The 9,539-nt window shown below is 48.9% G+C and overlaps 1 protein-coding gene across 1 annotated transcript in view; it reads left to right on the top strand.

Moving 5' to 3' along the window:
- Window positions 1-5,284: 5,284 nt before the first annotated feature.
- The window catches only part of PIEZO2 (piezo type mechanosensitive ion channel component 2), a gene marked incomplete at both ends in the record, with an annotated part of 320,116 nt that continues 315,861 nt past the window's right edge, over window positions 5,285-9,539 (top strand). Inside the window, one exon of the mRNA XM_082329045.1 lies at window positions 5,285-5,348. Coding sequence (XP_082185171.1) covers window positions 5,285-5,348 — 64 coding nt within the window. The remainder of the gene's footprint in view (window positions 5,349-9,539) is intronic.

The following is a 9,539-nucleotide window of genomic DNA, read 5'->3' as shown; positions in this document are numbered from 1 at the left end:
AATTAGAAATTATTAATAGTACTAATAATCCTTCACTGTGCTATCACTTGCAAGGAAACAAAACAGTGGCTCATCTGCTGAAATGTATTTGATTTGAAAAGAGCAAACATAATTAATGTATAATTTCTAAAATTTGCTCCTGATATGAGTAAATCCACAGGTATATAGTGTCACAGCTTCATGAGAAGATCCCACTTTCACCTTGGCTAGCCTCTCTTGTTAATGGATCTCGGAGAGCTTTCCTGTATTATTGATTCAGCCGCACGATGCATGCAGGAGGAGCTCGGGGATGTGCTTCCATCAGTTCAGTCAGCAGCTCTGTTTTGTTAGTCCTCTGCACTGACCACTAGACATTTCCATTTTTCTAATCACTCATTATGAATACTGCTCCTAACAGTTAATTTCTGATATATGTGGAAGTGTTCAGTAGTCAAGAACAGATTTCCTTTCTAATTGCAGCTAAAGTTAATGACACCTTGAGATATCATTTGGATTCTGCCAGCTTCGATGTCCTACAAAATGTGACTAAACTAGAACTGCTTAAGTATGTGACAGCTCTCTCCTATTGTGTTTTACCTTATTCTCAGGTAAAGATAATTATGTTTTGATGCTTCCTAATTGATCAGATTGTAAAACCCAGCAGAACAAGATAGCAATCAACAAGGGTTTCTATAAATAGCTACTTACTGTGCAAGACAAAAATTCTAGACAGACCCTGTGACATGAATGGTGAAGATTAACAAAGGCTAGGAGGGGAAAAAAAAAATCAGACCTTTCGTAATGCATCTGATTTTAGAAAGTTTTCTGCAAACCCTGTGCCCAGTTCTAAGTCAGCTGAAATGAGTGGTGAAATTATGGATTAATGAATGGAAGATAAATGAAGCATGGGGGAAATTGGAGGCTCCTAGGAAAACTTGCCTGCTCTGCTGGGGCAGCCGAACGTTTCCAAGGATGCCTACTCAGCATACATTTGAGTGGAATGAATTTCCTTATTGTAAGGCAAGACAAGCTCATCATTTAAGAGGATAAAATAGTTACTGACTACTGCTGGTACTGGGGAGTTAAACTGACTCTGAACCAAAAGTCAGTTTGAACTGTTTTTTTTAAAACATTTCTTGAACCAGAACTGAACTTGAATGTTAATTTGAAGTTTAGCTGACTTCATGCTGGAAGTGAACAATAACAGCTTCAGTCAGAGCTGAATGTGAACTAAGCCGAAAAACTGAATTGCTTGACTCCTGGTGGGCCACTGCAGGCTGTTCCCCCAGCTGCTGACAGGGCTGAGCAGGAGGAGGACTTCCAGAAGAGGTAAGAGGAGCAGGATGTTTTCACGTAGTCTTAGGGAGCATGGATCAAGAGCCATAACACACTAGTTAATCATCACTGTAAATGTTAAAGCCATTTCCTTCCCCACAAGTCCCCAAAGCAGGACTCTCATATTGTAAAAATAACAAATATAAACCAGCTTTGTACAGCAGTGATTGCCCTGAAAAGGCTTCAGTAACTTCTCCTGCCTCGCAATGGGACCTAATGCCTTGCCGCTTCTTTGTATAGGGGAGTTGTGTTTCTTCAGCTAGTTTAGCACTCATTTATGGAGCTCACCAACTGCATGGGTTGTATAAGCGTGTATATATACACATACATATGTGTGTGTGTATATATATTTACCCATACACAAGCCCTTGTTTATGTTATCCCAAGTCTGTGGTTGTTAAAACAATGCCATGAGTTCATGATTCAAACAGACAAACAAATAGGATAGCTGAGGCAATTAGAAGATGTTTCTGAACAGCACTATTTTGGACAGTCAGTCAGCTCAACACGGTTAATATCAATCAGCAATTCCAGCTGATTGTGTTCTACCTAATAGAATCAGTGACACAATATATTCTGGACTTCTTTTCCCCAGTAACTCTCTTGGCCTCTGAACTATATTAACTGCATCTGATTTTGCATATTGGATGAAGCAGGGGCAGCTTTTTTCCAAAATTCCCCCAAGTTATTGCTACAGGAAAGGCGAGAAGGTGAGCTGGAGCAAACTTCTTTATGGCTGAAGTTTGTTCTTTTATTCTTCTTCCCTCTCTTCATTAAGACCTCTTCAACCTCCCTGGTGCTAAAATGTTTTCACCTAAGGTGGGTGTTACACACCTGGCGATAGGGGTCTGAAATCCCAGTGGTTGAAAAGAAGGTAAAGAAATGCTGGTACGTGGTGAGGTCGCTGTGTCCGCTGCTAGCACAGTTACTGTACGCTGTAGGACTCGCACAGCCTGGCTGTTTCCTCTGGTTTGCAGAGGGAAAGAGAAAAACTGTGTGGCCCACAGAGTGATCTCACTAAGCTGTATGTCCTTAGGGAAGAAGCAGCCCTCCTGCTTTATATTCAAGTTGCTTTTTATGTCCCTTGCAAAACTGGTATCAGCTAAATAAACTCCTGGCTATTGTCTAGATATTGTTCTCTATTATGTGCACTTAATTCAACAGACAATTTCCCCATTAATTCAGTTTCTCTTTCTGCATTACCTATTTTAGTCAGAGTCCTGTGTTTTATTGTTTCCATGCTGGCTAATAGCACATCTCCAATTTTCAGGTTAACGCGTTTACTGTTCCTGTCAACAGCTGAACTACAGCAGGCGTACACGATTCTTGGTAAGGCTTCACATCTTTTTTTATACTTCTTACCGCTACAGAGGTATGGTTGGACGATGGATGTCTCGTTGGTCTCTCAAAATTATGTGTATGCAAACAGTTAACTCCCGGCAGCTGTGGGGAAGAAATGTTGTCATTTACACGAAAGACGTTTTAGCCAAAAGGTGGCACTGCGGCTGCACAGATTTTGCAGCAGATGAGAAGTCCGGCGGAAGGTAACGAGCCACTTAACGCATGTATTTTAACTCTGCTTTTCATACCTTGCGAACGGTAAGTCTTGAAAACGGGCTAATTATTTCCCAACCATTAGAACCAAATCAGTGCTTCAGGAAGCAAGCAATTTGGTAACTGTACTGTAAAAGTAATAAATACTTTATCCTCGCTTTAGCAAAGCTGAAAGAGTGAATAAGAAGACACGATCAATATCTGAAAATGTGCTCCCAAAGTGTATGTACAGAATATTTCAGCTATTCACGTAGCCCACGCATGCAGACTGCTCCTACTAACCGCTTGCTTCGTAGCCTCTGAGGCAAGGAGAGCTTCCCTAGTAACTTTGAGTTTTTGAGACAGATCCTGTGGTCCTAAAGCAATGCTGGGGTTGACTTTCCCATGGGCTGATCAGATACTTCATTAGCAGGTTAAGTAGTACTCGATCCTAGTGTTTTACCATCTACAGACATGATCGCTAGGCATATTCACAAAGATCGATGTGTACAGAAACCTACGCCAGAAGACTGAGAATCAAATACCCGGGCTTGGTTCACCGTGGAGCTGTCTGGGTGAGCCGCGCTGGGCCCGCGTGCGGGAGGGGAAGGAGCCAGCTCCCCAGGCTGTGCCCCGCCGCCGAGTTACGGTGTCACATTCACCCTGCTGGGACGGGGCTTCGCTACAGTCTCCGTTAACGCAGACTGATGTTACCTTTAAACTCCACGCACACGCTCGTGTCTGAGTGTGAAATGACCGTAGGTACCTCTTCAGAGGAGGCTTAGGCTCTTTGTGAGATGGGTCTTTTTAATAGACTCGTTAGGCACATTGAATTAGTGTCTGTAGTTGATTTTCCTTAGCTTTCCTGAGCATTTTCATACACGTAAGTCTGGAGTTCTTTACTTTCCAAAAGTTCTAGTATCAGAGCCAGTTAGCCTGTTATATCATATTTGAGTATTTCAATAATTGCAGTTATTCTTAGAACAAAAATCAGATGTTTGCATGGCTCAACACATATCATTTGAACCCCCAAAACACAAAGTTTTTCTTTTTTCTCTAAAAGATCCTTTGTATTTTCCTGTGTCACACTCAAATTTGCACACATTTTCTCTGCAACAGGGATATGAAAATATTTTTTCTTGAAAAGCACAAGAAAGAAAAAGATGCTTGAGTAATTGTAATAGTCAAAAAGCCGGGACTTCAAGAGCAGATCTAAGACTACTTAGGTTTGAAGTAAGACTGGAAGAGGTCCTTCACCAGGGAGAAGCACTGAGAATTTATGTTAAGGACCACAGGGTCGCCGCTCCCGCTTTCCCCTACTCGCCATCTCGCACGAGAGCAAAGAGCTACCTCCAGCGCTGCCCCCGCGAAGAAGATGTTCTGTCTAAACTTGCCTCGGTTCAGCGGGATGGATTGCAGTACATTGCCAGAGACTCAATGGACTTTTACTTGTGTTAATAACAATGCGAATAACTTTCTATTTTACGGCATGGCTATTTCAACCCGAATTATTAAGTTTATTCAGCAGACGCACAGGGACGCCCCAGCTGAGCCTTGAAACTGCCCCTTTAAACCCACAGCGCTTCCCAACTAGCGCCGTATTTTAAAGGGTAAAAAGCTTTCCAGAAAAGTCAAACACATTCCAGCAGCCGCAGATTTTTTTTTCTTTTTTTTTTTCTGTTTCTTTCCAGGCGACAATTTTCTCGTGGACCTAAAACGCGCTGCTGAAACCTGGGCCGGGAAATGAGCAAACGACTGAAAACCGCTCCCCTACTCAAGAAAAAAAGAAAAGAAGAAAAATTTAAGTGGGGAAAAAAAAAATCAAGTAAAAAAAAAAATACTCCGGGGGGGGGGGGAGGAGGAACCAGAACGCAACACAAAGTGAGGCGTTGAGGCAAACCGCGAAGTTCCCGGGACCGGGGGGGGGGGCGGGGGGGCGCTGGGGGGCGGCGGGGCGCAGGGGCGCGCAGGCAGCGGGGCGGGGGCGGGGCGGGGCGGGGGCGGGGCAGGCGGCGCGCGGCCGGCCCCCTGGCGGCGCGGGCCGGCCCCGGCGGGGCGGGGCGCGGGGAAGTTTCATCGCGCGGGGCGCGGGGTGGCGGCGGCTGGGCCCGCGCCGTCGGGGCGGCGGGCGGGGGGGGGGGCCGCTCCGCGCTGCCGCGCTGCCGGCGGGGGCCGGGGGGGGAGCCCCGAGGGGGCGGGCGTGTGCGTGGCCCGGGCCCGGGGGGGCGCGGCGCGGCGCTGGTTGCAGGGGCTGCCGCCGGGATGCGGCGGGAGGCGTGAGGCGGCGCGGCTGAGGCGAGGCGAGGCGAGGCGAGGAGGGGACGGGCGATGCTCCGCCGCCGCGGCGGCTCCGCGCACGGGCGGACCTAGGAGCGGCGGTGGCGCGCAGAGAGGGACGGCTCTCCGGCCGGCCGGCCGCGACCCCCGCCCCGCCGCGATGGCCACCGAGGTGGTGTGCGGGCTCACCTTCCGGCTGCTCCTGCCCGTGTGCCTGACTGCCGGTACGTCCCTCCCTCCCTCCCTCCCTCCGTCCCTCCCGCGGTGGGTCGCCGGGCGGGTGCGCCTCCCGGGGCCGCGGCACCGTCCTCGCCGCCCGCCGGGCCGGCGGCTCGGGGGATGCTCCGCGCTCCGTCCTCGCCGCTGCTCCCGCGTTCCGCCGTTTTCCCAAGAAACTTCAAACTCCGTGGCTCACCCCTTACTTCTTAGATATTTCTTGTTGCTGCGGCCGTTATTATTGTTCATTTTTCGTTGTGGTGCGGGGCCGCGCGGCTCTTCGCTGGGGAAGACTGCCGCCCGCCCCGCGCCGCCCCGCATCCCCGGGGAAGGCGTGAGAGAGGGCAGGGCTCAGCGCTCGCCCTCCGGCCCTCCGGGCCCTCCTGCCTCCTCAGGGCGCTTTGTAAAAGCGGGCAGCGGGCGTTTTCCAGAACGAGCAAGTCTCTAATTGACGGAGGTTTTCAGGAGGGAGATTTTTCTTATTTTGAGAGAGAGAAATTCCGGTTTGTTAAATCGCGTTACTTAACAGGCAGCCGTTCAAGAAACGAATTATTTTTGGATGGAGAACTGCGGTGTCCAGCCGTGGGTGAATATGTTAACACTAATCCATGCCCTCCGCACCATTTGAAAATAAAACTCGGACTAAGCAGCGATGACTCGTTAGGTCGGCAGGACGACGAAAGCCGCGGTGGCGGAGGGCGGCTCGGCCGGGGCCGGGGCCGGGGCGGTGCGGGGCTGCGGGGCGGCAGGAGGGAGAGCGGGGCCGGGGGTGGTGCCCGCCCGCCGCACGGCGCGGAGGGGAAGCCCTCGGCGGGCAGCCCCGCGCCGCGCATCCTCCGCGGGCGGCGGAGCGGGGCCGGCCGTACCTTGCGCCGCCGCCGCGGGGCTCCCGGGCCGGTCCCGGCCGGCAGCGCCTTCCCGGCCGGGGGCTGCGGCGGCCGGCTCCCACCCGCGGGGGTGCAGCTCTCCGGGGACAGGGCTGCCCAGCGGCCCCCCGAAGGGCGCAGCCTGCCCGGGGCTTTGCCCTTGACGAGCCCCGTGGTGGCCCGGGCAGCGCCTCTCGCTGCACCGCCTTCTCGCCGCCCTGCCCGGCGGCGCCCCGCGCTCCCGCCCCAGCCGCCTGCCGGTGCCCCCGGCTTCTCCTCCGGGGAGGAGGGCGCGGGCCCCATCTTCAGCCCCGCCAGAGGCGTGCGGGACCCGAGCGGCTCCCTGCTGCCTCGCGGTGTGCGGCCCCTCTGGCTTTCCTGGACCGGGAGTGAAAATGCACTTTTTTTCCCCATCGCTTTGCTTGAGGCGATGCTGTTAGCGGGGTTGTACGGAGGGTGAGATGGAGGCAGCTTTCCAGCCCGCCACCAGCACCTGCACCCGCTTTCTGCCCGTGGCTTCCCTGCAGGTGCCTGGCCCTGTGCTTGGTGGCCACCGCTGGGGCTGGGGAGGCCACAGTTCCCCAGGCCCACGGCAGCAAGTGAGCCTCTGCCTGCTTTGGGGCCATCCACGCATGGCTGGGTGTCAGTGCCTTGCTGGCCGGCGTGCAGGAGCGCTGTGTGCGGAGGAGCTGGGGGGTGGTGGATGGGGCAGGCAGCGGGGCTGCCCTCAAGGCCAAGGGGTGGTGGTACCAGGCAGGTCTTTCAGTGCCAGGGTTGGGCATAGGGCACCCCCGTTTGAAACCTGTTGGGCCCCGTCCATGTTTTCTTTAATCTTCTGAAAGATGGTCGGATTATGGATGAGGATGAATTTACTGGAAAGACACGTGGGGAGAAGGAAAGATTCTAGAAGATGAGTTGTGTTCAGGTGGAATTTGTTTATACTGCTCCTAATAACATAATATCTAGCTGTGATATTAAAATAGTGGAGGTATTGTTCTTTCAGGTGCTCACTCTGATTCTTGCCAAACTCCTTCTGTATCAAAACAAGTTCAGATAAAATTGTTTTGCTGTCCTGATTCCTGGTATTTAGTAATGCAGAGGTACTTTCGCATTGCAGTAATACCTCCACAGATGAGAACTGATGTTGTCATGAATTGCTTATGGTCATAAATCTTATTCATCTGAAGATTAATCGAAATATAAAACCCGAAGGAGGGGCTTCCTGTCTTGCGTATGAAAAAGAAATCCCTCTGCGGAGCTTTTGGGTTTGGACCTAGTGATCTTGTTCAGTTGGCTTTGAGAGGAATCAGTAAATGGACAAACAGCTTTTCTCTTACCTTAATTTACCGTGTCTGTAGGTGTTATTCTTTTCCCCTTTACAAGCTGTTGGCAGAGTCCTCACTAGTGTGAAACCTAGTTCAGCCCGCTTCACTTCTCCACTTTTCTTGCGTCTGCACCTGAGTTATCCCTGAGCCAGTGCTCTCCTCCTTTCCAGAGCATCAAGGCAACCTTTCGTGGGCTTCTGGAAAAAGGCTTTTTAGAGTTCATATATCAGAGTGATGTTTTTTTGTATGACTTACGGTGAGGTTACATTCGCAGCTGAAAAGCTGCCACGAGGACTCGCTGCGCAGAGTGCTGCCTTCTGTCTCCTGCCCCTGTCTGGGCAGTAACTGTGTCAGGCTGTGCCAAAAGGGTGGAAATACAGAGTTGTTCTTTTGGTTCGGAGTCTGTGCGTGTGTGATTTTAAAACGACACATTACTGTAGTTTCTTATCGTGGCATAATTTCCTTCTCTGTTTCTAAGAGTAGAAAGTAACAAGGTTGGAAAGCCCCGACGAGGTGTGTGGAAGGCAGTGGCAGCTGTGGCAAACTCGTTAAAAATAACACGTCTGCTAAGCCAAAAAATGATTCTTTAAATACTTTTAAAATGGTTAAGGCTTTAAATCCTTAATACTTTAAATACTTCCTTTTAAAAGTAAACAAAATTAAATACTAATACTAGTTATCTCTGCTGGTATGAAATACTTTCCAAGCAATACCGTGTAGTTGAGAAAACACAATTCATTATAAGAATTTTCTAGGATCAGATCTGTAGCACTAAAGAGTGTAATCTTGTGCAGGTAGGACTAGATGTATCCATTTCAAGCTCAGGAATGACGTGTCTTGAGTGTCTGCTGAAGACAGGAAATTTAACATGTGCAAAATGAAAGACTTGGGAGATTGAAAAGCTGATTGTAGGCTTATGACTTCACAGCTGATCCACCATCGTGTTATTTTCACGATAAAATCTTATGTTCAGTCTGATGCGAACCTAGAGCTTAAACGATAACGCACAGTAATGTGAAACTTCCTTGCAAATAAAGTACTGTGTTCTGTAATAAGACAGAGAAAGTTGGATCTGCTGTTGGGTTTTTTTTGGTGAGATTAGTGCAATGTGATATTTTCCTGTGTTGTAGTAGTACAATGCTGGAAAAACAAATAATAAAATGGGGGAGAGGGAGCTTTTGGCACTGGTGGTGGGCAGTGGGCTTATTGTGTTTTGTTTTTTAAAGCTTGAGCCTGGGCACAAACCTGTCTTTTTTTGTTACTCATATGATCTTGAAACATGCAAAATGTGATTTGTCTCTCTCTGAAGTCAAGCATCAGAAGAATCTTTTGCTAATTGCTTTCTTTGGTTTATAAAGACTTGAACCACAAAATTGCAGTTTACATCACTTGATAACAATATTTAATTATTCTGCTTCCAATTGTTTTACTTCACCCACAAGTCATTAGTTTTCTTTTAAGCATAATATTATTATTTTCAAATAGGGTGCTGGGAACAGAATGCTTAGAGAGAACAGCTTTCTCTAATTTTTGACTGATGCTGCTGGATTGCGTGTTATCAGTGAATTGGCTTCGGTGAGCTAGCTGCCTGGCCCAAGCACTTCGCAGCAGTTACACTTGCTTTCTGAACTTTTGAATTTTGACCCAGATGAAGTAAGAATTGTAGGAGCTTCTAAAAAGTTGGGTTTTTTTGAGGAGGTGAGCACAGGTATCTGTGTTTGGTAAGTGATGGCAGGTAAAAAGAAAATACTTCACAGTTTTTGTAGGCAGCAGAGTTCAGATATTAGTTGGAAGTTTTCACTCATTTCTTCAAGCCAAATCTTTGAACTCCTGGTAAATAGCGGAGTTCCAAAAAGCGGAACTCCTGCTTTTATTTCTCCCTTCAGTGACCGTGATTCATCAGAATGATATCGAATGAATCAGAATGATCATCTCTTCAGGACATAAATGATGTGTTGCAGAGACTATTTTTTAAAGCGTACACAGTATTTTTAAAAACACGTATATT

Source organism: Platalea leucorodia (genome assembly GCF_965183815.1).
Source record: "Platalea leucorodia genome assembly, chromosome: 1".
Classification (NCBI taxonomy): Eukaryota; Metazoa; Chordata; class Aves; order Pelecaniformes; family Threskiornithidae; genus Platalea; species Platalea leucorodia.
This window is presented reverse-complemented; position numbering and strand designations above follow the sequence as displayed.